The sequence below is a fragment of the Hoplias malabaricus genome, chromosome 6, assembly GCF_029633855.1.
Source record: "Hoplias malabaricus isolate fHopMal1 chromosome 6, fHopMal1.hap1, whole genome shotgun sequence".
NCBI lineage: Eukaryota > Metazoa > Chordata > Actinopteri > Characiformes > Erythrinidae > Hoplias > Hoplias malabaricus.
This window is the reverse complement of record NC_089805.1, coordinates 49,152,786-49,180,143: the sequence shown is the minus strand read 5'-3', so window position 1 is coordinate 49,180,143 and position 27,358 is coordinate 49,152,786. Positions and strand designations below refer to the sequence as shown.

At 43.0% G+C, this 27,358-nt stretch overlaps 2 protein-coding genes across 2 annotated transcripts in view; both read left to right on the top strand.

Annotated features, from left to right (window-relative positions):
* Positions 1-1,600: 1,600 nt before the first annotated feature.
* LOC136699706 (uncharacterized) overlaps positions 1,601-27,358 on the top strand; it is an 87,589-nt gene continuing 61,831 nt past the window's right edge. Inside the window, exon 1 of the mRNA XM_066674629.1 lies at positions 1,601-1,724. The gene's annotated coding sequence lies outside the window, so the exon portion shown is untranslated. The remainder of the gene's footprint in view (positions 1,725-27,358) is intronic.
* LOC136700270 (mucin-1-like) lies at positions 10,941-12,851 on the top strand. Its single transcript, XM_066675549.1, has 2 exons — positions 10,941-10,971; positions 11,854-12,851. Exons 1-2 carry the CDS (start codon positions 10,941-10,943, stop codon positions 12,849-12,851), a joined length of 1,029 nt encoding a protein of 342 aa, XP_066531646.1.

The window sequence follows — 27,358 nt, the reverse complement described above, 5'->3', positions numbered from 1 at the left end:
CTGAAGTCCCTCCCCCGTCTGCTCTGGGCGACTGCTGTAAAGTTCACACTCACTGACTTCACCCTCACAACTGAGACACTTTTACAAAGTCTTTAACCTGGAGTTCAACAGTTTAAAAATGTGTCTGCGGTGGGGTCTCAGACATTTGTTACTGCTCTGTGTTGAGGAAATTAATGCATTCCTTTTGTATAAAAATGATCAGAGTTTATAAACTATGGTTTTGTTTGAATTCTCCAGAGAAACACATTCATGTTTGGAGCGCCCTCTAGTGTCTGACAAACCCAGAAGACAATCGAAAGTGATACTTCTCTCTGCCCCAGCCCTTCCTGCGTGTGTCTGATCCAGTCCAAACCGGATTTAAAAACACTGCTGTTTGTGAAGATCAGGAGCAGAGCTGAAAAACAGGTAAGACTTCATTTACAGCTTACAGACCTGAAGATTATAGATAGTTCAGTGTGTGTGTGTGTGTGTGTGTGTGTGTGTGTGTTGACAGAGAGAGGGACCGTGTGTGTTGAGAGAGAGAGGGAGAGGGAAAGAGAGACTGTGTGCGTGTGAGTGTCAGAGAGAGACTGCGTAAAGACGATAAGTGTAAAAACATGAGGTAAAGTTGGCTCAGCGTTCGATATTCGCCAATCATTCACCCACGAATATCCTGGTTATTAAAAAAACAACAAGTACTCGCCAAATGACTATTTCAGTGCAATTACTACATGTTGTGAACTTATTCACACACTGGCGTTCAATGCTTTTACTGCTGTAAGATGTGAAAAAGTCTTGGGTATAAGGCATTTAAATACGTAAACCCTGTAACACACTTTTGAAAGCTGATTGTACATCAGCTTCCCTATGTGTTGCATGTGAACCTTGTAACAAAAAACAGATTCTATCTGAGATTTCATATATTTTCTGTTTCTGGACTAGGAAAGATGGGTGTCACACTTAAACGACATGACTCACAGACACAATTTCGGGCCTATGATGTAGTACACCCAAGGACCAACACCCTTCATGCTCATTTGGACATGTGAACCTTGTAACAAATTTGTGAAAATAGATTTTTGTCAAATTTCCTATATTTTCTGTTTCTGGACTAAGGAAAGATGGGGATCACAATTAAGTCTTAGAACTGCACATTTTATTTAAGTTGGTTGTAGATGCTCTAAAATATATATTTTGAACAGAAAATGATGCACTATCCTGCTGAACTACAGGAACTGTTACTTATCTATTTACATCAACACACACAGGGACATATTACACATCAGTGCAGTGTGGACAGTGCAGGTCCTGTCCAGTTTGAGAGAATGTCTCCCATTCTTCTGGTGTCATTGCCAGACATTTGTGGTGGAACCAGAAATTCCACACATTACACTGTATCTGCACAGTAAAAATAAAGGGGGAAAAAAGAGAGAAAAAGAAACATGTAACTGACTGTTATTTAGAAACGTATTTAAATGCCTTATACCAAAAGACTTTTATTTTGAAAAGAAGTTGTGTCGCTAAAGCGCTTCTCGGCCAGAAAGAACTCGTCGGTGAATCTGATGATGATATTTTCACATCTTACAGCAGTAAAAGCATTGAACACCAGTGTGTGAATAAGTTCACAGTGTTGTAGTAATTACACTGAAGTAGTCATTTGGCGAGTACTTGTTGTTTTTTTAATAACCAGGATATTCGTGGGTGAATGTCTGGCGAATATCGAACGCTGAGCCAACTTTACTGCGGTAGGTACAAGAGGAACTCTTACGTTTAATTTAATGATCACAGTATTAAACGTTTGCCCCTTATTAAACGACCGCTCCTCCCGCACACTCTGCAGATCTGATAAATACACTGGTCCTACCCCATTTAGGCATTTATAGAGCAGTAATAACACCTTAAAGTCTATTCTGTAACAGACTGGTCTCCAGTGTAAGGGTTTGAGGAGGAAGGGGGGGGGGGTGATCTCTTCTTTTGCTCCGAGTGAGAACTCTGGCAGCTGCATTTTGAATCAGCTGAAGTTGTTTAATGGTCTTTTGTGGAAGTCCAGCTAAGAGACCTTTACAGTAATCAATGCTAGAAATAAAACCGCGGTCACGCCATCTGCACTTCGCGAAAACGCAGTCACGCCATCTACACTAGGATTTCTTGTGCGCTTCTACATCACAGTTTACGGTAGAACGTGTGCGAGCGAGAGGGGGGACTCGCAGAAAAGCGCAGATATTGAAAATTCATAAGAAATTAATTAAAAACATAATTCAATACAGTTAATATTAAAAACAGGTCTGATTGGCTAAAAGAACGGTTTGTTACCAGAAAATCTCACTGTTGTATTGAAAAACATGTCCTCAGGTACACAGGGTATAATATTTATGTGCATTTACTGTAAGAATTAGAAGTAATAGGCTTGAAAAAAACTTCAAAAAACCCTATGGATATTAAATTCCATAAAATGGTTGAATCAAACTGTTACCAGACCACTCCACTGCATTCTTGAAGAGCATGTTCTCAGGTACTCATGGTATAATTTTCATACATTTTTACTGTAGGAATATGAAGTAATATTATTTGATGATGTTTAATTTACATATATGGACAATTTTGAGTTCTATTAAAGGGTTAAATCAAACTGTTACCAAACCACTCCACAGCAGCCTTGAAGAACATGTTCTAGAGTACCCAGAGAATAATTGTCAAACATTTTTACTGTAGGAATTTGGAGTAATATCATTTCAAACTCATAAATATGCTGTTTAATTTACAAATATTGCAGAATTTTGAGAGCTATTAAAGGGTTAAATCAAACTGTTACCAAACCATTCCACTGCAGCCTTGAAGGACATGTTCTCAGGTACCCAGAGAATAATTTTTATAAATTTCTACTGTAGGAATTTGGAGTAATAGCATTACAAACTTCATAAGAATAACAACACAATTCCACAAATTGCAGAATGCTGAAGGCCATAAAATGGTTAAATCAAACTGTTACCAGACCACTCCACTGCAGTCTTGAAGAGCATGTTCTCAGGTACCCAGAGAATAATTTTCATACATTTTTACTGTAGGAATTTGGAGTAATATTATTTCAAATCTCATAAAAAATGATGCTTAATTTACATATGTGGCCAATTCTGAGTGCTATTAAAGGGTTAAATCAAACTGTTACCAAACCAGTCCACTGCAGTCTTGAAGAGCATGTTTTCAGGTACCCAGAGAATAATTTTTATACATTTTTACTGTAGGAATTTGGAGAAATATCATTTCAAACTTATAAATATGCTGTTTAATTTACAAATATTGCAAAATTGTGAGAGCTATTAAAGGGTTAAATCAAATTGTTACCAAACAACTTCACTGAAGCCTTGAAGAACATGTTCCAAGGTACCCAGAGAATAATTGTCGTACATTTTTACTGTAGGAATTTGGAGTAATAATATTTCAAATCTCATTAAAATGATGTTTAATTTACATATATGGCAAAATTGTGAGTCCTATTAAAGAGTTAAATCAAATTGTTACCAAACCATTCCACTGCAGCCTTAAAGAATATGTTCTCAGGTACTCAGAGAATAAGTTTTATACATTTTTACTGTAGGAATTTGGAGTAAGAGCATTTCAAATTTCAGTAAAAATGGTTAAATTTGCAAATATTGCAAAATTCTGAGAGCTATTAATGGGTTAAATCAAACTGTTACCAAACCACTCCACTGCAGCCTTAAAGAATATGTTCTCGGGTACTCAGAGAATAATTTTTATACATTTTTACTGTAGGAATTTGGAGTAATATCATTTCAAACTTATAAATATGCTGTTTAATTTACAAATATTGCAAAATTCTGAGAGCTATTAATGGGTTAAATCAAACTGTTACCAAACCACTCCACTGCAGCCTTAAAGAATATGTTCTCGGGTACTCAGAGAATAATTTTTATACATTTTTACTGTAGGAATTTGGAGTAATATCATTTCAAACTTATAAATATGCTGTTTAATTTACAAATATTGCAAAATTGTGAGGGCTATTAAAGGGTTAAATCAAATTGTTACCAAATCACTTCACTGAAGCCTTGAAGAACATGTCCCAAGGTACTCAGAGAATAATTGTCGTACATTTTTACTGTAGGAATTTGGAGTAATAGCATTACAAACTTTATAAGAATTTTGTTTAATTTGCATATAAGGCAAAATTGTGAGTCCTATTAAAGGGTTAAATCAAACTGTTACCAAACCACTCCACTGCAGCCTTGAAGAACACGTTCTAGAGTACCCAGACTATAATGTTCATACATTTTTACTGTAAGAATGTGGAGTAATAGCATTACAAACTTCATAAGAATAAAAACACAATTCCATAAATTGCAGAATTCTGAAGGCCATAAAATGGTTAAATCAAACTGTTACCAGACCACTCCACTGCAGCCTTGAACAACATTTTCTAGAGTACCCAGGGTACAAATTTCATACATTTTTACTGTAGGAATTTGGAGTAATATTATTTCAAATCTCATTAAAAATGATGTTGAATTTACATATATGGCAAATTTTGAGTGCTACTAAAGGGTTAAATCAAACTGTTACCAGACCACTCCACTGCAGTCTTGAAAAGCATGTTCTCAGGTACTCAGGGTATAATTGTCATACATTTTTACTGTAGGAATTTGGAGTAATAGCATTACAAACTTCATAAGAATAACAACACAATTCCACAAATTGCAGAATGCTGAAGGCCATAAAATGGTTAAATCAAACTGTTACCAGACCACTCCACTGCAGTCTTGAAGAGCATGTTCTCAGGTACCCAGAGAATAATTTTCATACAATTTTACTGTAGGAATTTGGAGAAATATCATTTCAAACTTATAAATATGCTGTTTAATTTACAAATATTGCAAAATTGTGAGAGCTATTAAAGGGTTAAATCAAATTGTTACCAAATCACTTCACTGAAGCCTTGAAGAACATGTTCCAAGGTACCTAGAGAATAATTTTTATACATTTTTACTGTAAGAATTTGGAGTAAGAGCATTTCACATTTCAGTAAAAATTGTTTAATTTGCCAATATTGCAAAATTGTGAGCGCTATTAAATGGTTAAATCAAACTGTTACCAGACCACTCCACTGCAGTCTTGAGGAGCATGTTCTCAGGTACCCAGAGAATAATTTTCATACATTTTTACTGTAGGAATTTGGAGTAATATTATTTCAAATCTCATAAAAATTATGCTTAATTTACATATGTGGCCAATTCTGAGTGCTATTAAAGGGTTAAATCAAACTGTTACCAAACCATTCCACTGCAGTCTTGAAGAGCATGTTTTCAGGTACCCAGAGAATAATTTTTATACATTTTTACTGTAGGAATTTGGAGAAATATCATTTCAAACTTATAAATATGCTGTTTAATTTACAAATATTGCAAAATTGTGAGACCTATTAAAGGGTTAAATCAAATTGTTACCAAACAACTTCACTGAAGCCTTGAAGAACATGTTCCAAGGTACCCAGAGAATAATTGTCGTACATTTTTACTGTAGGAATTTGGAGTAATACCATTACAAACTTCATAAAAATGATGTTTAATTTACATATATGGCAAAATTGTGAGTCCTATTATAGGGTTAAATCAAATTGTTACCAAACCATTCCACTGCAGCCTTGAAGAACATGTTTCAAAGTACCCAGAGAATAATTGTCGTACATTTTTACTGTAGGAATTTGGAGTAAGAGCATTTCACATTTCAGTAAAAATGGTTAAATTTGCAAATATTGCAAAATTCTGAGAGCTATTAATGGGTTAAATCAAACTGTTACCAAACCACTCCACTGCAGCCTTAAAGAATATGTTCTCGGGTACTCAGAGAATAATTTTTATACATTTTTACTGTAGGAATTTGGAGTAATATCATTTCAAACTTATAAATATGCTGTTTAATTTACAAATATTGCAAAATTGTGAGAGCTATTAAAGGGTTAAATCAAATTGTTACCAAATCACTTCACTGAAGCCTTGAAGAACATGTCCCAAGGTACCCAGAGAATAATTGTCGTACATTTTTACTGTAGGAATTTGGAGTAATACCATTACAAACTTCATAAAAATGATGTTTAATTTACATATATGGCAAAATTGTGAGTCCTATTATAGGGTTAAATCAAATTGTTACCAAACCATTCCACTGCAGCCTTGAAGAACATGTTTCAAAGTACCCAGAGAATAATTGTCGTACATTTTTACTGTAGGAATATGGAGTAATATTATTTTAAGTCTCATAAAAATTTTGTTTAATTTGCATATATGGCAAAATTCTGAGTCCTATTAAAGGGTTAAATCAAACTGTTACCAGACTACTCCACTGCAGCCTTGAAGAACATGTTCTAGAGTACCCAGATTATACTTTTCATACATATTTACAGTAGGAATTTGGAGTAATATTATTTTAATTCTCATAAAAAAATGATGTTTGATTTACATACATAGCATTTTTGAGTGCTATTAAAGCGTTAAATCATACTGTTACCAGACTATTCAAATGCAGCCTTGAAGAACATGTTCTAGAGTACCCAGAGAATAATTTTTACTGTAGGAATTTGGAGTAATAGCATTGCAAAATTCACTAAAATATTATGTTTAATTTGCACATATTGCAAAATTGAGTGCTAATAATGGGTTAAATCAAAATGTTACCAGATAATTTACAAGAAACTGTCCACTGTAGTCTTGAAGTACATATTTTCAGTTTCCCTGGGTATAATTCTCATAACTTTTTACTCTAGGAATTTGGAGGAATAGTATGGTAAAATTCAGAAAAAATTATAATTTAATTTTATGAATCTCGTAATGTTTAAGACCGTAAAAAGTTTATAGTACTAGGTACTAATTACCAGGGATATGTACTGCATTTACAAAGAATATGGTCTCAGGTAAGTATGTTTTTTTGTTTTTTTGTGTGTTCGGAATAGTAATATTTAAAATTTCCCTAAAAAGTATGGTTAGATACAATTGCAATGTTACCAGGGAGCCTTTTTTCTTAGGTACAATGTGCATACGATTTCATTATCGTTTATTATATTATTCTCTGAGTACCTGAGAACATATTCTTTAAGGCTGCAGTGGAGTGGTTTGGTAACAGTTTGATTTAACCCTATAATAGCTCTCAGAATTTTGCAATATTTGCAAATTTAACAATTTTTACTGAAATTTGAAATGTTCTTACTCCAAATTCCTACAGTAAAAATGTACGACAATTATTCTCTGGGTACCTTGGAACATGTTCTTCAAGACTGCAGTGGAGTGGTCTGGTAACAATTTGATTTAACCCTTTAATAGGACTCACAATTTTGCCATATATGTAAATTAAACATCATTTTTATGAGATTTGAAATATTATTACTCCAAATTCCTACAGTAAAAATGTACCACAATTATTCTCTGGGTACCTTGGAACATGTTCCTCAACACTGCAGTGGAATGGTCTGGTAACAGTTTGATTTAACCATTTTATGGCCTTCAGAAATCTGCAATTTGTGGAATTGTGTTGTTATTCTAATGAAGTTTGTAATGCTATTACTCCACATTCTTACAGTAAAAATGTATGAACATGATAATCTGGATACTCTAGAACATGTTATTCAAGGCTGCAGTGGAATGGTCTGGTAACAGTTTGATTTAACTCTTTAATAGCTCTCAGAATTATGCAATATTGGCAAATTAAACAAAATTTTTATGAGACTTAAAATAATATTACTCCATATTCCTACAGTAAAAATGTACGACAATTATTCTCTGGGTACTTTGAAACATGTTCTTCAAGGCTGCAGTGGAATGGTTTGGTAACAATTTGATTTAACCCTATAATAGGACTCACAATTTTGCCATATATGTAAATTAAACATCATTTTTATGAAGTTTGTAATGGTATTACTCCAAATTCCTACAGTAAAAATGTACGACAATTATTCTCTGGGTACCTTGGAACATGTTCTTCAAGGCTTCAGTGAAGTTGTTTGGTAACAATTTGATTTAACCCTTTAATAGCTCTCACAATTTTGCAATATTTGTAAATTAAACAGCATATTTATAAGTTTGAAATGATATTTCTCCAAATTCCTACAGTAAAAATGTATAAAATTATTCTCTGGGTACCTGAAAACATGCTCTTCAAGACTGCAGTGGAATGGTTTGGTAACAGTTTGATTTAACCCTTTAATAGCACTCAGAATTGGCCACATATGTAAATTAAGCATAATTTTTATGAGATTTGAAATAATATTACTCCAAATTCCTACAGTAAAAATGTATGAAAATTATTCTCTGGGTACCTGAGAACATGCTCCTCAAGACTGCAGTGGAGTGGTCTGGTAACAGTTTGATTTAACCATTTAATAGCGCTCACAATTTTGCAATATTGGCAAATTAAACAATTTTTACTGAAATGTGAAATGCTCTTACTCCAAATTCTTACAGTAAAAATGTATAAAAATTATTCTCTAGGTACCTTGGAACATGTTCTTCAAGGCTTCAGTGAAGTGATTTGGTAACAATTTGATTTAACCCTTTAATAGCTCTCACAATTTTGCAATATTTGTAAATTAAACAGCATATTTATAAGTTTGAAATGATATTTCTCCAAATTCCTACAGTAAAATTGTATGAAAATTATTCTCTGGGTACCTGAGAACATGCTCTTCAAGACTGCAGTGGAGTGGTCTGGTAACAGTTTGATTTAACCATTTTATGGCCTTCAGCATTCTGCAATTTGTGGAATTGTGTTGTTATTCTTATGAAGTTTGTAATGCTATTACTCCAAATTCCTACAGTAAAAATGTATGACAATTATACCCTGAGTACCTGAGAACATGCTTTTCAAGACTGCAGTGGAGTGGTCTGGTAACAGTTTGATTTAACCCTTTAGTAGCACTCAAAATTTGCCATATATGTAAATTCAACATCATTTTTAATGAGATTTGAAATAATATTACTCCAAATTCCTACAGTAAAAATGTATGAAATTTGTACCCTGGGTACTCTAGAAAATGTTGTTCAAGGCTGCAGTGGAGTGGTCTGGTAACAGTTTGATTTAACCATTTTATGGCCTTCAGAATTCTGCAATTTATGGAATTGTGTTTTTATTCTTATGAAGTTTGTAATGCTATTACTCCACATTCTTACAGTAAAAATGTATGAACATTATAGTCTGGGTACTCTAGAACGTGTTCTTCAAGGCTGCAGTGGAGTGGTTTGGTAACAGTTTGATTTAACCCTTTAATAGGACTCACAATTTTGCCTTATATGCAAATTAAACAAAATTCTTATAAAGTTTGTAATGCTATTACTCCAAATTCCTACAGTAAAAATGTACGACAATTATTCTCTGAGTACCTTGGGACATGTTCTTCAAGGCTTCAGTGAAGTGATTTGGTAACAATTTGATTTAACCCTTTAATAGCCCTCACAATTTTGCAATATTTGTAAATTAAACAGCATATTTATAAGTTTGAAATGATATTACTCCAAATTCCTACAGTAAAAATGTATAAAAATTATTCTCTGAGTACCCGAGAACATATTCTTTAAGGCTGCAGTGGAGTGGTTTGGTAACAGTTTGATTTAACCCATTAATAGCTCTCAGAATTTTGCAATATTTGCAAATTTAACCATTTTTACTGAAATTTGAAATGCTCTTACTCCAAATTCCTACAGTAAAAATGTATAAAACTTATTCTCTGAGTACCTGAGAACATATTCTTTAAGGCTGCAGTGGAATGGTTTGGTAACAATTTGATTTAACTCTTTAATAGGACTCACAATTTTGCCATATATGTAAATTAAACATCATTTTAATGAGATTTGAAATATTATTACTCCAAATTCCTACAGTAAAAATGTACGACAATTATTCTCTGGGTACCTTGGAACATGTTCTTCAAGGCTTCAGTGAAGTTGTTTGGTAACAATTTGATTTAACCCTTTAATAGCTCTCACAATTTTGCAATATTTGTAAATTAAACAGCATATTTATAAGTTTGAAATGATATTTCTCCAAATTCCTACAGTAAAAATGTATAAAAATTATTCTCTGGGTACCTGAAAACATGCTCTTCAAGACTGCAGTGGACTGGTTTGGTAACAGTTTGATTTAACCCTTTAATAGCACTCAGAATTGGCCACATATGTAAATTAAGCATCATTTTTTATGAGATTTGAAATAATATTACTCCAAATTCCTACAGTAAAAATGTATAAAATTATTCTCTGGGTACCTGAAAACATGCTCTTCAAGACTGCAGTGGAATGGTTTGGTAACAGTTTGATTTAACCCTTTAATAGCACTCAGAATTGGCCACATATGTAAATTAAGCATAATTTTTATGAGATTTGAAATAATATTACTCCAAATTCCTACAGTAAAAATGTATGAAAATTATTCTCTGGGTACCTGAGAACATGCTCTTCAAGACTGCAGTGGAGTGGTCTGGTAACAGTTTGATTTAACCATTTTATGGCCTTCAGCATTCTGCAATTTGTGGAATTGTGTTGTTATTCTTATGAAGTTTGTAATGCTATTACTCCAAATTCCTACAGTAGAAATTTATAAAAATTATTCTCTGGGTACCTGAGAACATGTCCTTCAAGGCTGCAGTGGAATGGTTTGGTAACAGTTTGATTTAACCCTTTAATAGCTCTCAAAATTCTGCAATATTTGTAAATTAAACAGCATATTTATGAGTTTGAAATGATATTACTCCAAATTCCTACAGTAAAAATGTTTGACAATTATTCTCTGGGTACTCTAGAACATGTTCTTCAAGGCTGCTGTGGAGTGGTTTGGTAACAGTTTGATTTAACCCTTTAATAGAACTCAAAATTGTCCATATATGTAAATTAAACATCATCAAATAATATTACTTCATATTCCTACAGTAAAAATGTATGAAAATTATACCATGAGTACCTGAGAACATGCTCTTCAAGAATGCAGTGGAGTGGTCTGGTAACAGTTTGATTCAACCATTTTATGGAATTTAATATCCATAGGGTTTTTTGAAGTTTTTTTCAAGCCTATTACTTCTAATTCTTACAGTAAATGCACATAAATATTATACCCTGTGTACCTGAGGACATGTTTTTCAATACAACAGTGAGATTTTCTGGTAACAAACCGTTCTTTTAGCCAATCAGACCTGTTTTTAATATTAACTGTATTGAATTATGTTTTAAATTAATTTCTTATGAATTTTCAATATCTGCGCTTTTCTGCGAGTCCCCCTCTCGCTCGCACACGTTCTACCGTAAACTGTGATGTAGAAGCGCACAAGAAATCCTAGTGTAGATGGCGTGACTGCGTTTTCGCGAAGTGCAGATGGCGTGACCGCGGTGAAATAAAGGCATGGATAAGTTTCTCCAGGTCTGGTTTAGTCAGAAAATCTCTGATCTTACTGATGTTCTTAAGATGGTAAAATGCTGATTTAGTGTTCTGAAAACTGTATTCTGATTACCAGTCAGTACTAATTTGATTGCGCCTTCTGCAGTCAAGGAGGGGTATGGGTGTGATAAAGAGTTTTTTTTATGAACACTGTTATATTTTAAAGGTGTTTAATTTAGAATGTAATAACTTACAACTGGAAATGTTTTATCAGTGGAAGAACACCTTAGTGAAGTCTTAGCAGAAATCAAGACAACTTAAAATCTTTAAGATATAATTTACTGCTGGAAAACAAGTGTCAGGGTGGACTGTTTAATAACTGGCAGCTGGCAGTATCCAAAATGTTATTTTCTAATGTACACTTAATTTTGTTTCACAATATTTGGAACATAAAATTTACATTTCACACAAGTTACAGCAAGAGTAACAGTGGCTCTTGTAAATCTACAGAGCTGAGTTACAGCAGTGGAACATTTCTCTACAGCAGTGGAACATTCCTCCCGCTCTACCCCTCCTCCCGCACACTCGGCTCTACCGCTCCTCCCGCACAACCGGCTCTACCGCTCCTCCCGCACACTCGGCTCTACCGCTCCTCCCGCACACTCGGCTCTACCGCTCCTCCCGCACAACCGGCTCTACCGCTCCTCCCGCACAACCGTCTCTACCGCTCCTCCCGCACACTCGGCTCTACCGCTCCTCCCGCACACTCGGCTCTACCGCTCCTCCCGCACACTCGGCTCTACCGCTCCTCCCGCACACTCGGCTCTACCGCTCCTCCCGCACAACCGTCTCTACCGCTCCTCCCGCACAACCGTCTCTACCGCTCCTCCCGCACACTCGGCTCTACCGCTCCTCCCGCACACTCGGATCTACCGCTCCTCCCGCACACTCGGCTCTACCGCTCCTCCCGCACACTCGGCTCTACCGCTCCTCCCGCACAACCGTCTCTACCGCTCCTCCCGCACAACCGTCTCTACCGCTCCTCCCGCACAACCGTCTCTACCGCTCCTCCCGCACACTCGGATCTACCGCTCCTCCCGCACACTCGGCTCTACCGCTCCTCCCGCACACTCGGCTCTACCGCTCCTCCCGCACAACCGTCTCTACCGCTCCTCCCGCACAACCGTCTCTACCGCTCCTCCCGCACACTCGGCTCTACCGCTCCTCCCGCACACTCGGCTCTACCGCTCCTCCCGCACAACCGTCTCTACCGCTCCTCCCGCACAACCGTCTCTACCGCTCCTCCCGCACACTCGGCTCTACCGCTCCTCCCGCACACTCGGATCTACCGCTCCTCCCGCACAACCGTCTCTACCGCTCCTCCCGCACACTCGGCTCTACCGCTCCTCCCGCACAACCGTCTCTACCGCTCCTCCCGCACAACCGTCTCTACCGCTCCTCCCGCACACTCTGCAGATCTGATAATTACACTGGTCCTACCCCATTAAGACATTTATAGACCAGTAATAACACCTTAAAGTCTATTCTGTAACAGACTGGTCTCCAGTGTAAGGATTTGAGGATGAAGGGGGGGGGGGGTGATGTGATCTCTTCTTTTGCTCCGAGTGAGACTCTGGCAGCTGCATTTTGAATCAGCTGAAGCTGTGTAATGGTCTTTTGTGGAAGTCCAGCTAAGAGACCATTACAGTAATCAATGCTAGAAATAAAGGCATGGATAAGTTTCTCCAGGTCTGGTTTAGTCAGAAAATCTCTAATCTTACTGATGTTCTTAAGATGGTAAAATGCTGATCTAGTAACTCCTTTAATATGAGACTAAAACTGAGATCTGAGTCCATTAATACACCAAGGTTGTGAGCCAGTTCTTTAGATTTGAGGGCCCTCGAGTCCAGATACGCAGCCAATCTTTGTGCTATTCCCAAATAGTATTATCTCAGTTTTATCTTTATTCAGCTGCAGAAAATTGTGTCCCATCCAGTTTGTGATGTGTTCAAGGCGCTTGCTTAATGAGTCAAATGGACCAGAGTAGTTTGGGGACAGGGCCATGTAAATCTATCATCTGCATAGTCCTGCATAATCTGGCCAAGAGGAAGCATATATAAATTAAATAAAAGTGGACCAAGAATAGAGCCCTGGGGGACACCACAGGTCACTGGTGTGTTCTCTGAAATATTATTTTCTATTTCTACCAAGTAGTTCCTGCCTTCCAGGTAATAAACCAACCACTTCAGGACTGTTCCTGAGAGTCCAACCCAGTTTGAGAGTCTATCTATAAGAATCTTATGGTCAATGGTGTCAAAGGCAGCACTAAGGTCAAGAAGTAATAGAAGAGATACCTTTCTGTCCTCTGTATTTAAGCGGATGTCATTAATGACCTTGATTAGAGCAGTCTCAGTGCTGTGATTAGACCGGAACCCGGACTGGAATTTGTCTAGGCTACTGTTAATGGACAAGAAACTAGTGATTTGCCTGAAAACTATTTTCTCAATGATTTTGCCAATGAACAGTAAATTAGAAATTGGTCTGTAGTTACTTATCTGAGATAATTCTAATTTTTTGTTTTCTAGAAGAGGCTTTACAACTGCAGTTTTTAGTGAGGAGCTCGGAAAACCCCCAACATGAGTGAGGTGTTTACAATGTGGAGTATGTCTGGTGATATAGTGTGAAACACACTCTTTAAAAATTTGGTTGGTAGTGTGTGGAGACTGCAAGTGGATGGTTTGAGATGATAAACTGTGTCAATTAAAATTTCACTGTTAACTCTTTTACTCTGAACTCTGACATTTTAACTAAGGAGTTTTTATGAGGTGATGGAGAGGGTACAGACTCATTGTTGGATATAGATGTACTAATCACTTGTCTATGTGTTAGGTATGTGTCCACACTCCTATATTATATTCCCTCTCTCTCTCTTTGTGTGTGTGTGTGTGTGTGTGGGTGGGTCGGTGTGTGTGTGTGTGTGGGTGTGGGTGGGTCGGTGTGTGTGTGTGTGATGCAGCTGCTCGAGATCAGGACTGTTCTGTTATTTTGTTTGTGACACTGTGGGGTTGTTTCCTGTGTGTGTGTGTGTGTGTGTGTGTGTGGGGGTGTGGGTGGGTCGGTGTGTGTGTGTGGGTGTGGGTGTGGGTGTGTGTGTGTCGGTTGGGGGGAGGTGGGTGGACAGGACGGCTGATAAATGAAGAGTACTATGGTGCCGCCCATCTGTTGGAGATATACCTTTGTTACCTTTTAAGGAAAAAAAACTCAGAATTCAGGATTCATCTGGTGAACTTTTATTTACAGGCTACATATTTGTTAAATAGAAGGCTAATGTTTATTTTTTATTGTGTTTGATATTTATGTATAATATTCCAATGAATGGATTATTGGTGTGTCTTTGTTGGTAATTATATGAATAATTATATTACTGCAACATTTTATTTGTTGATGCCTGTGTATAGAGGCTGTTTACATTTTACTGTGTCATCTGCAGCAAAGCACAGCCAAATGGAAGAGTATTTTTACATTTTTACTTGGTTCTTATAAGAAAATAATAAAAAACAAAATAAAAATCTGCTTATAATATAATTTAATAATACCCACTAGCTAAAACTGGACCAAGGCCCACTCCGACACTACTTCCCTGCGTCATGATTGTTCCCCTCTCATTCTGTGAGTCAAGGTCTCAGGGTTTTCTGTGTAGAGTCTCAGGGTTCTCTGTGTGACCTGTGTAGAGCCTCTGGGTTCTCTGTGTGACCTGTGTAGTGTCTCAGGGTCCTCTGTGTGACTGTGTAGAGCCTCTGGGTTCTCTGTGTGACCTTTGTAGAGTCTCAGGGTTCTCTGTGTGACTGTGTAGAGCCTCTGGGTTCTCTGTGTGACCTTTGTAGAGTCTCAGGGTTCTCTGTGTGACTGTGTAGAGCCTCTGGGTTCTCTGTGTGACCTGTGTAGTGTCTCAGGGTCCTCTGTGTGACTGTGTAGAGCCTCTGGGTTCTCTGTGTGACCTGTGTAGTGTCTCAGGGTCCTCTGTGTGACTGTGTAGAGCCTCTGGGTTCTCTGTGTGACCTTTGTAGAGTCTCAGGGTTCTCTGTGTGACTGTGTAGAGTCTCAGGGTTCTCTGTGTGACTGTGTAGAGTCTCAGGGTTCTCTGTGTGACTGTGTAGAGTCTCAGGGTTCTCTGTGTGACTGTGTAGAGTCTCAGGGTTCTCTGTGTGACCTGTGTAGATCTCAGGGTTCTCTGTGTGACCTGTGTAGAGTCTCAGGGTTCTCTGTGTGACTGTGTAGAGTCTCAGGGTTCTCTGTGTGACTGTGTAGATATCAGGGTTCTCTGTGTGACTGTGTAGAGCCTCAGGGTTCTCTGTATGACCTGTGTAGAGCCTCTGGGTTCTCTGTGTGACTGTGTAGAGTCTCAGGGTTCTCTGTGTGACCTGTGTAGATCTCAGGGTTCTCTGTGTGACTGTGTAGAGTCTCAGGGTTCTCTGTGTGACCTGTGTAGAGCCTCAGGGTTCTCTGTGTGACTGTGTAGAGTCTCAGGGTTCTCTGTGTGACTGTGTAGAGTCTCAGGGTTCTCTGTGTGACTGTGTAGAGTCTCAGGGTTCTCTGTGTGACTGTGTAGAGTCTCAGGGTTCTCTGTGTGACTGTCTAGAGGCTCTGGGTTTTCTGTGTGACCTGTGTAGAGCCTCTGGGTTCTCTGTGTGACCTGTGTAGAGTCTCAAGGTTCTCTGTGTGACTGTGTAGAGTCTCTGGGTTCTCTGTGTGACTGTGTGGAGCCTCTGAGTTCTCTGTGTGACCTTTGTAGAGTCTCAGGGTTCTCTGTGTGACTGTGTAGAGTCTCAGGGTTCTCTGTGTGACTCTGTAGAGTCTCAGGGTTCTCTGTGTGACCTGTGTAGAGCCTCAGGGTTCTCTGTGTGACTGTGTAGAGTCTCAGGGTTCTCTGTGTGACTGTGAAGAGTCTCAGGGTTCTCTGAGTAACTGTCTAGAGCCTCTGGGTTTTCTGTGTGACCTGTGTAGAGCCTCTGGGTTCTCTGTGTGACCTGTGTAGAGTCTCAGGGTTCTCTGTGTGACTGTGTAGAGTCTCAGGGTTCTCTGTGTGACTGTGTAGAGTCTCAGGGTTCTCTGTGTGACTGTGTAGAGTCTCAGGGTTCCCTGTGTGACTGTGTGGAGCCTCTGAGTTCTCTGTGTGACCTGTGTAGAGTCTCAGGGTTCTCTGTGTGACTATGTAGAGTCTCAGGGTTCTCTGTGTGACTGTGTAGAGTCTCGGTGTTGTCTGTGTGACTGTGTAGAGTCTCAGGGTTCTCTGTGTGACCTGTGTAGAGTCTCTGTGTTCTCTGTGTGACTGTGTGGAGCCTCTGAGTTCTCTGTGTGACTGTGTAGTGTCTCAGGGTTCTCTGTGTGACTGTGTAGAGTCTCAGGGTTCTCTGTGTGACTGTGTAGAGTCTCAGGGTTCTCTGTGTGACTGTGTAGAGTCTCAGGGTTCCCTGTGTGACTGTGTGGAGCCTCTGAGTTCTCTGTGTGACCTGTGTAGAGTCTCAGGGTTCTCTGTGTGACTGTGTAGAGTCTCTGTGTTCTCTGTGTGACTGTGTGGAGCCTCTGAGTTCTCTGTGTGACCTGTGTAGTGTCTCAGGGTTCTCTGTGTGACTGTGTAGAGTCTCAGGGTTCTCTGTGTGACTGTGTAGAGCCTCAGGGTTCTCTGTGTGACTGTGTAGATGTCAGGGTTCTCTGTGTGACTGTGTAGAGTCTCAGGGTTCCCTGTGTGACTGTGTGGAGCCTCTGAGTTCTCTGTGTGACCTGTGTAGAGTCTCAGGTTCTCTGTGTGACTGTGTAGAGTCTCAGTGTTCTCTGTGTGACCTGTGTAGAGTCTCAGTGTTCTCTGTGTGATTGCGTGGAGCCTCTAAGTTCTCTGTGTGACCTGTGTAGTGTCTCAGGGTTCTCTGTGTGACTGTGTAGAGTCTCAGGGTTCTCTGTGTGACCTGTGTAGAGTCTCGGTGTTGTCTGTGTGACTGTGTAGAGCCTCTGGGTTCTCTGTGTGACCTTTGTAGAGTCTCAGGGTTCTCTGTGTGACTGTGTAGAGCCTCTGGGTTCTCTGTGTGACCTTTGTAGAGTCTCAGGGTTCTCTGTGTGACTGTGTAGAGCCTCTGGGTTCTCTGTGTGACCTGTGTAGTGTCTCAGGGTCCTCTGTGTGACTGTGTAGAGCCTCTGGGTTCTCTGTGTGACCTGTGTAGTGTCTCAGGGTCCTCTGTGTGACTGTGTAGAGCCTCTGGGTTCTCTGTGTGACCTTTGTAGAGTCTCAGGGTTCTCTGTGTGACTGTGTAGAGTCTCAGGGTTCTCTGTGTGACTGTGTAGAGTCTCAGGGTTCTCTGTGTGACTGTGTAGAGTCTCAGGGTTCTCTGTGTGACCTGTGTAGATCTCAGGGTTCTCTGTGTGACCTGTGTAGAGTCTCAGGGTTCTCTGTGTGACTGTGTAGAGTCTCAGGGTTCTCTGTGAGACTGTGTAGATATCAGGGTTCTCTGTGTGACCTTTGTAGAGCCTCAGGGTTCTCTGTATGACCTGTGTAGAGCCTCTGGGTTCTCTGTGTGACTGTGTAGAGTCTCAGGGTTCTCTGTGTGACCTGTGTAGATCTCAGGGTTCTCTGTGTGACTGTGTAGAGTCTCAGGGTTCTCTGTGTGACCTGTGTAGAGCCTCAGGGTTCTCTGTGTGACTGTGTAGAGTCTCAGGGTTCTCTGTGTGACTGTGTAGAGTCTCAGGGTTCTCTGAGTAACTGTCTAGAGGCTCTGGGTTTTCTGTGTGACCTGTGTAGAGCCTCTGGGTTCTCTGTGTGACCTGTGTAGAGTCTCAAGGTTCTCTGTGTGACTGTGTAGAGTCTCTGGGTTCTCCGTGTGACTGTGTGGAGCCTCTGAGTTCTCTGTGTGACCTTTGTAGAGTCTCAGAGTTCTCTGTGTGACTGTGTAGAGTCTCAGGGTTCTCTGTGTGACTCTGTAGAGTCTCAGGGTTCTCTGTGTGACCTGTGTAGAGCCTCAGGGTTCTCTGTGTGACTGTGTAGAGTCTCAGGGTTCTCTGTGTGACTGTGAAGAGTCTCAGGGTTCTCTGAGTGACTGTCTAGAGCCTCTGGGTTTTCTGTGTGACCTGTGTAGAGCCTCTGGGTTCTCTGTGTGACCTGTGTAGAGTCTCAGGGTTCTCTGTGTGACTGTGTAGAGTCTCAGGGTTCCCTGTGTGACCTGTGTAGAGCCTCTGGGTTCTCTGTGTGACCTGTGTAGAGTCTCAGGGTTCTCTGTGTGACTGTGTAGAGTCTCAGGGTTCCCTGTGTGACTGTGTGGAGCCTCTGAGTTCTCTGTGTGACCTGTGTAGAGTCTCAGGGTTCTCTGTGTGACTGTGTAGAGTCTCAGGGTTCTCTGTGTGACTGTGTAGAGTCTCGGTGTTGTCTGTGTGACTGTGTAGAGTCTCAGGGTTCTCTGTGTGACCTGTGTAGAGTCTCTGTGTTCTCTGTGTGACTGTGTGGAGCCTCTGAGTTCTCTGTGTGACTGTGTAGTGTCTCAGGGTTCTCTGTGTGACTGTGTAGAGTCTCAGGGTTCTCTGTGTGACTGTGTAGAGTCTCAGGGTTCCCTGTGTGACTGTGTGGAGCCTCTGAGTTCTCTGTGTGACCTGTGTAGAGTCTCAGGGTTCTCTGTGTGACTGTGTAGAGTCTCAGGGTTTTCTGTGTGACTGTGTAGAGTCTCAGGGTTCTCTGTGTGACTGTGTAGAGTCTCAGTGTTCTCTGTGTGACCTGTGTAGAGTCTCAGTGTTCTCTGTGTGACTGCGTGGAGCCTCTAAGTTCTCTGTGTGACCTGTGTAATGTCTCAGGGTTCTCTGTGTGACTGTGTAGAGTCTCAGGGTTCTCTGTGTGACCTGTGTAGAGTCTCGGTGTTGTCTGTGTAACTGTGTAGAGTCTCAGGGTTCTCTGTGTGACTGTGTGGAGCCTCTGAGTTCTCTGTGTGACCTGTGTAGTGTCTCAGGGTTCTCTGTGTGACCTGTGTAGTGTCTCAGGGTTCTCTGTGTGACTGTGTAGAGTCTCAGGGTTCTCTGTGTGACCTGTGTAGAGTCTCGGTGTTGTCTGTGTGACTGTGTAGAGTCTCAGGGTTCTCTGTGTGACCTGTGTAGAGTCTCTGTGTTCTCTGTGTGACTGTGTGGAGCCTCTGAGTTCTCTGTGTGACCTGTGTAGTGTCTCAGGGTTCTCTGTGTGACCTGTGTAGTGTCTCAGGGTTCTGTGTGTGACCTGTGTAGAGTCTCAGGGTCCTCTGTGTGACTGTGTAGAGTCTCAGGGTTCTCTGTGTGACTGTGTAGAGTCTCAGGGTTCTCTATGTGACCTGTGTAGAGTCTCAGGGTCTTCTGTGTGACCTGTGTAGAGTCTCAGGGTCTTCTGTGTGATTGTGTAGAGCCTCTGGGTTCTCCGTGTGACTGTGTGGAGCCTCTGAGTTCTCTGTGTGACTGTGTAGAGTCTCAGGGTTCTCTGTGTGACTGTGTAGAGTCTCAGGGTTCTCTGTGTGACTGTGTAGAGTCTCAGGGTTCTCTGTGTGACTGTGTAGAGTCTCAGGGTTCTCTGTGTGACCTGTGTAGAGCCTCAGGGTTCTCTGTGTGACTGTGTGGAGCCTCTGAGTTCTCTGTGTGACCTTTGTAGAGTCTCAGGGTTCTCTGTGTGACCTGTGTAGAGTCTCAGGGTTCTCTGTGTGACTGTGTAGAGTCTCAGGGTTCCCTGTGTGACCTGTGTAGAGCCTCTGGGTTCTCTGTGTGACCTGTGTAGAGTCTCAGGGTTCTCTGTGTGACTGTGTAGAGTCTCAGGGTTCCCTGTGTGACTGTGTGGAGCCTCTGAGTTCTCTGTGTGACCTGTGTAGAGTCTCAGGGTTCTCTGTGTGACTGTGTAGAGTCTCAGGGTTCTCTGTGTGACTGTGTAGAGTCTCGGTGTTGTCTGTGTGACTGTGTAGAGTCTCAGGGTTCTCTGTGTGACCTGTGTAGAGTCTCTGTGTTCTCTGTGTGACCTGTGTAGAGTCTCAGGGTTCTCTGTGTGACTGTGTAGAGTCTCAGGGTTTTCTGTGTGACCTGTGTAGTGTCTCAGGGTTCTCTGTGTGACTGTGTAGAGTCTCAGTGTTCTCTGTGTGACCTGTGTAGAGTCTCAGTGTTCTCTGTGTGACTGCGTGGAGCCTCTAAGTTCTCTGTGTGACCTGTGTAGTGTCTCAGGGTTCTCTGTGTGACTGTGTAGAGTCTCAGGGTTCTCTGTGTGACCTGTGTAGAGTCTCGGTGTTGTCTGTGTAACTGTGTAGAGTCTCAGGGTTCTCTGTGTGACTGTGTGGAGCCTCTGAGTTCTCTGTGTGACCTGTGTAGTGTCTCAGGGTTCTCTGTGTGACCTGTGTAGTGTCTCAGGGTTCTCTGTGTGACTGTGTAGAGTCTCAGGGTTCTCTGTGTGACCTGTGTAGAGTCTCGGTGTTGTCTGTGTGACTGTGTAGAGTCTCAGGGTTCTCTGTGTGACCTGTGTAGAGTCTCTGTGTTCTCTGTGTGACTGTGTGGAGCCTCTGAGTTCTCTGTGTGACCTGTGTAGTGTCTCAGGGTTCTCTGTGTGACCTGTGTAGTGTCTCAGGGTTCTGTGTGTGACCTGTGTAGAGTCTCAGGGTCCTCTGTGTGACTGTGTAGAGTCTCAGGGTTCTCTGTGTGACTGTGTAGAGTCTCAGGGTTCTCTATGTGACCTGTGTAGAGTCTCAGGGTCTTCTGTGTGACCTGTGTAGAGTCTCAGGGTCTTCTGTGTGATTGTGTAGAGCCTCTGGGTTCTCCGTGTGACTGTGTGGAGCCTCTGAGTTCTCTGTGTGACTGTGTAGAGTCTCAGGGTTCTCTGTGTGACTGTGTAGAGTCTCAGGGTTCTCTGTGTGACTGTGTAGAGTCTCAGGGTTCTCTGTGTGACCTGTGTAGAGCCTCAGGGTTCTCTGTGTGACTGTGAGGAGCCTCTGAGTTCTCTGTGTGACCTTTGTAGAGTCTCAGGGTTCTCTGTGTGACCTGTGTAGAGTCTCAGGGTTCTCTGTGTGACTGTGTAGAGTCTCAGGGTTCTCTGTGTGACTGTGTGGAGCCTCTGAGTTCTCTGTGTGACCTGTGTAGTGTCTCGGTGTTGTCTGTGTGACTGTGTAGCGTCTCAGGGTTCTCTGTGTGACCTGTGTAGAGTCTCTGTGTTCTCTGTGTGACTGTGTGGAGCCTCTGAGTTCTCTGTGTGACCTGTGTAGTGTCTCAGGGTTCTCTGTGTGACTGTGTAGAGTCTCAGGGTTCTCTGTGTGACTGTGTAGAGTCTCAGGGTTCTCTGTGTGACTGTGTAGATCTCAGGGTTCTCTGTGTGACAGTGTAGAGTCTCAGGGTTCTCTGTGTGACCTGTGTAGAGCCTCAGGGTTCTCTGTGTGACTGTGTAGAGTCTCAGGGTTCTCTGTGTGACTGTGTAGAGTCTCAGGGTTCTCTGAGTAACTGTCTAGAGGCTCTGGGTTTTCTGTGTGACCTGTGTAGAGCCTCAGGGTTCTCTGTGTGACCTGTGTAGAGTCTCAAGGTTCTCTGTGTGACTGTGTAGAGTCTCTGGGTTCTCTGTGTGACTGTGTGGAGCCTCTGAGTTCTCTGTGTGACCTTTGTAGAGTCTCAGGGTTCTCTATGTGACTGTGTAGAGTCTCAGGGTTCTCTGTGTGACTCTGTAGAGTCTCAGGGTTCTCTGTGTGACCTGTGTAGAGCCTCAGGGTTCTCTGTGTGACTGTGTAGAGTCTCAGGGTTCTCTGTGTGACTGTGAAGAGTCTCAGGGTTCTCTGAGTAACTGTCTAGAGCCTCTGGGTTTTCTGTGTGACCTGTGTAGAGCCTCTGGGTTCTCTGTGTGACCTGTGTAGAGTCTCAGGGTTCTCAGGGTTCTCTGTGTGACTGTGTAGAGTCTCAGGGTTCTCTGTGTGACTGTGTAGAGTCTCAGGGTTCCCTGTGTGACTGTGTGGAGCCTCTGAGTTCTCTGTGTGACCTGTGTAGAGTCTCAGGGTTCTCTGTGTGACTGTGTAGAGTCTCAGGGTTCTCTGTGTGACTGTGTAGAGTCTCGGTGTTGTCTGTGTGACTGTGTAGAGTCTCAGGGTTCTCTGTGTGACCTGTGTAGAGTCTCTGTGTTCTCTGTGTGACTGTGTGGAGCCTCTGAGTTCTCTGTGTGACTGTGTAGTGTCTCAGGGTTCTCTGTGTGACTGTGTAGAGTCTCAGGGTTCTCTGTGTGACTGTGTAGAGTCTCAGGGTTCTCTGTGTGACTGTGTAGAGTCTCAGGGTTCCCTGTGTGACTGTGTGGAGTCTCAGGGTTCCCTGTGTGACTGTGTGGAGCCTCTGAGTTCTCTGTGTGACCTGTGTAGAGTCTCAGGTTCTCTGTGTGACTGTGTAGAGTCTCAGGGTTCTCTGTGTGACTGTGTAGAGTCTCAGTGTTCTCTGTGTGACCTGTGTAGAGTCTCAGTGTTCTCTGTGTGATTGCGTGGAGCCTCTAAGTTCTCTGTGTGACCTGTGTAGTGTCTCAGGGTTCTCTGTGTGACTGTGTAGAGTCTCAGGGTTCTCTGTGTGACCTGTGTAGAGTCTCGGTGTTGTCTGTGTGACTGTGTAGAGCCTCTGGGTTCTCTGTGTGACCTTTGTAGAGTCTCAGGGTTCTCTGTGTGACTGTGTAGAGCCTCTGGGTTCTCTGTGTGACCTTTATAGAGTCTCAGGGTTCTCTGTGTGACTGTGTAGAGCCTCTGGGTTCTCTGTGTGACCTGTGTAGTGTCTCAGGGTCCTCTGTGTGACTGTGTAGAGCCTCTGGGTTCTCTGTGTGACCTGTGTAGTGTCTCAGGGTCCTCTGTGTGACTGTGTAGAGCCTCTGGGTTCTCTGTGTGACCTTTGTAGAGTCTCAGGGTTCTCTGTGTGACTGTGTAGAGTCTCAGGGTTCTCTGTGTGACTGTGTAGAGTCTCAGGGTTCTCTGTGTGACTGTGTAGAGTCTCAGGGTTCTCTGTGTGACCTGTGTAGATCTCAGGGTTCTCTGTGTGACCTGTGTAGAGTCTCAGGGTTCTCTGTGTGACTGTGTAGAGTCTCAGGGTTCTCTGTGTGACTGTGTAGATATCAGGGTTCTCTGTGTGACTGTGTAGAGCCTCAGGGTTCTCTGTATGACCTGTGTAGAGCCTGTGGGTTCTCTGTGTGACTGTGTAGAGTCTCAGGGTTCTCTGTGTGACCTGTGTAGATCTCAGGGTTCTCTGTGTGACTGTGTAGAGTCTCAGGGTTCTCTGTGTGACCTGTGTAGAGCCTCAGGGTTCTCTGTGTGACTGTGTAGAGTCTCAGGGTTCTCTGTGTGACTGTGTAGAGTCTCAGGGTTCTCTGAGTAACTGTCTAGAGGCTCTGGGTTTTCTGTGTGACCTGTGTAGAGCCTCTGGGTTCTCTGTGTGACCTGTGTAGAGTCTCAAGGTTCTCTGTGTGACTGTGTAGAGTCTCTGGGTTCTCCGTGTGACTGTGTGGAGCCTCTGAGTTCTCTGTGTGACCTTTGTAGAGTCTCAGAGTTCTCTGTGTGACTGTGTAGAGTCTCAGGGTTCTCTGTGTGACTCTGTAGAGTCTCAGGGTTCTCTGTGTGACCTGTGTAGAGCCTCAGGGTTCTCTGTGTGACTGTGTAGAGTCTCAGGGTTCTCTGTGTGACTGTGAAGAGTCTCAGGGTTCTCTGAGTGACTGTCTAGAGCCTCTGGGTTTTCTGTGTGACCTGTGTAGAGCCTCTGGGTTCTCTGTGTGACCTGTGTAGAGTCTCAGGGTTCTCTGTGTGACTGTGTAGAGTCTCAGGGTTCTCTGTGTGACTGTGTAGAGTCTCAGGGTTCTCTGTGTGACTGTGTAGAGTCTCAGGGTTCTCTGTGTGACTGTGTAGAGTCTCAGGGTTCTCTGTGTGACCTGTGTAGATCTCAGGGTTCTCTGTGTGACCTGTGTAGAGTCTCAGGGTTCTCTGTGTGACTGTGTAGAGTCTCAGGGTTCTCTGTGTGACTGTGTAGATATCAGGGTTCTCTGTGTGACTGTGTAGAGCCTCAGGGTTCTCTGTATGACCTGTGTAGAGCCTGTGGGTTCTCTGTGTGACTGTGTAGAGTCTCAGGGTTCTCTGTGTGACCTGTGTAGATCTCAGGGTTCTCTGTGTGACTGTGTAGAGTCTCAGGGTTCTCTGTGTGACCTGTGTAGAGCCTCAGGGTTCTCTGTGTGACTGTGTAGAGTCTCAGGGTTCTCTGTGTGACTGTGTAGAGTCTCAGGGTTCTCTGAGTAACTGTCTAGAGGCTCTGGGTTTTCTGTGTGACCTGTGTAGAGCCTCTGGGTTCTCTGTGTGACCTGTGTAGAGTCTCAAGGTTCTCTGTGTGACTGTGTAGAGTCTCTGGGTTCTCCGTGTGACTGTGTGGAGCCTCTGAGTTCTCTGTGTGACCTTTGTAGAGTCTCAGAGTTCTCTGTGTGACTGTGTAGAGTCTCAGGGTTCTCTGTGTGACTCTGTAGAGTCTCAGGGTTCTCTGTGTGACCTGTGTAGAGCCTCAGGGTTCTCTGTGTGACTGTGTAGAGTCTCAGGGTTCTCTGTGTGACTGTGAAGAGTCTCAGGGTTCTCTGAGTGACTGTCTAGAGCCTCTGGGTTTTCTGTGTGACCTGTGTAGAGCCTCTGGGTTCTCTGTGTGACCTGTGTAGAGTCTCAGGGTTCTCTGTGTGACTGTGTAGAGTCTCAGGGTTCCCTGTGTGACCTGTGTAGAGCCTCTGGGTTCTCTGTGTGACCTGTGTAGAGTCTCAGGGTTCTCTGTGTGACTGTGTAGAGTCTCAGGGTTCCCTGTGTGACTGTGTGGAGCCTCTGAGTTCTCTGTGTGACCTGTGTAGAGTCTCAGGGTTCTCTGTGTGACTGTGTAGAGTCTCAGGGTTCTCTGTGTGACTGTGTAGAGTCTCGGTGTTGTCTGTGTGACTGTGTAGAGTCTCAGGGTTCTCTGTGTGACCTGTGTAGAGTCTCTGTGTTCTCTGTGTGACTGTGTGGAGCCTCTGAGTTCTCTGTGTGACTGTGTAGTGTCTCAGGGTTCTCTGTGTGACTGTGTAGAGTCTCAGGGTTCTCTGTGTGACTGTGTAGAGTCTCAGGGTTCCCTGTGTGACTGTGTGGAGCCTCTGAGTTCTCTGTGTGACCTGTGTAGAGTCTCAGGGTTCTCTGTGTGACTGTGTAGAGTCTCAGGGTTTTCTGTGTGACTGTGTAGAGTCTCAGGGTTCTCTGTGTGACTGTGTAGAGTCTCAGTGTTCTCTGTGTGACCTGTGTAGAGTCTCAGTGTTCTCTGTGTGACTGCGTGGAGCCTCTAAGTTCTCTGTGTGACCTGTGTAGTGTCTCAGGGTTCTCTGTGTGACTGTGTAGAGTCTCAGGGTTCTCTGTGTGACCTGTGTAGAGTCTCGGTGTTGTCTGTGTGACTGTGTAGAGTCTCAGGGTTCTCTGTGTGACTGTGTGGAGCCTCTGAGTTCTCTGTGTGACCTGTGTAGTGTCTCAGGGTTCTCTGTGTGACCTGTGTAGTGTCTCAGGGTTCTCTGTGTGACTGTGTAGAGTCTCAGGGTTCTCTGTGTGACCTGTGTAGAGTCTCGGTGTTGTCTGTGTGACTGTGTAGAGTCTCAGGGTTCTCTGTGTGACCTGTGTAGAGTCTCTGTGTTCTCTGTGTGACTGTGTGGAGCCTCTGAGTTCTCTGTGTGACCTGTGTAGTGTCTCAGGGTTCTCTGTGTGACCTGTGTAGTGTCTCAGGGTTCTGTGTGTGACCTGTGTAGAGTCTCAGGGTCCTCTGTGTGACTGTGTAGAGTCTCAGGGTTCTCTGTGTGACTGTGTAGAGTCTCAGGGTTCTCTATGTGACCTGTGTAGAGTCTCAGGGTCTTCTGTGTGACCTGTGTAGAGTCTCAGGGTCTTCTGTGTGATTGTGTAGAGCCTCTGGGTTCTCTGTGTGACTGTGTGGAGCCTCTGAGTTCTCTGTGTGACTGTGTAGAGTCTCAGGGTTCTCTGTGTGACTGTGTAGAGTCTCAGGGTTCTCTGTGTGACTGTGTAGAGTCTCAGGGTTCTCTGTGTGACCTGTGTAGAGTCTCAGGGTTCTCTGTGTGACTGTGTGGAGCCTCTGAGTTCTCTGTGTGACCTTTGTAGAGTCTCAGGGTTCTCTGTGTGACCTGTGTAGAGTCTCAGGGTTCTCTGTGTGACTGTGTAGAGTCTCAGGGTTCTCTGTGTGACTGTGTGGAGCCTCTGAGTTCTCTGTGTGACCTGTGTAGTGTCTCGGTGTTGTCTGTGTGACTGTGTAGCGTCTCAGGGTTCTCTGTGTGACCTGTGTAGAGTCTCTGTGTTCTCTGTGTGACTGTGTGGAGCCTCTGAGTTCTCTGTGTGACCTGTGTAGTGTCTCAGGGTTCTCTGTGTGACTGTGTAGAGTCTCAGGGTTCTCTGTGTGACTGTGTAGAGTCTCAGGGTTCTCTGTGTGACTGTGTAGAGTCTCAGGGTTCCCTGTGTGACTGTGTGGAGCCTCTGAGTTCTCTGTGTGACCTGTGTAGAGTCTCAGGTTCTCTGTGTGACTGTGTAGAGTCTCAGGGTTCTCTGTGTGACTGTGTAGAGTCTCAGTGTTCTCTGTGTGACCTGTGTAGAGTCTCAGTGTTCTCTGTGTGATTGCGTGGAGCCTCTAAGTTCTCTGTGTGACCTGTGTAGTGTCTTAGGGTTCTCTGTGTGACTGTGTAGAGTCTCAGGGTTCTCTGTGTGACCTGTGTAGAGTCTCGGTGTTGTCTGTGTGACTGTGTAGAGTCTCTGAGTTCTCTGTGTGACCTGTGTAGAGTCTCAGGTTCTCTGTGTGACTGTGTAGAGTCTCAGGGTTCTCTGTGTGACTGTGTAGAGTCTCAGTGTTCTCTGTGTGACCTGTGTAGAGTCTCAGTGTTCTCTGTGTGACTGCGTGGAGCCTCTGAGTTCTCTGTGTGACCTGTGTAGTGTCTCAGGGTTCTCTGTGTGACCTGTGTAGTGTCTCAGGGTTCTCTGTGTGACCTGTGTAGTGTCTCAGGGTTCTG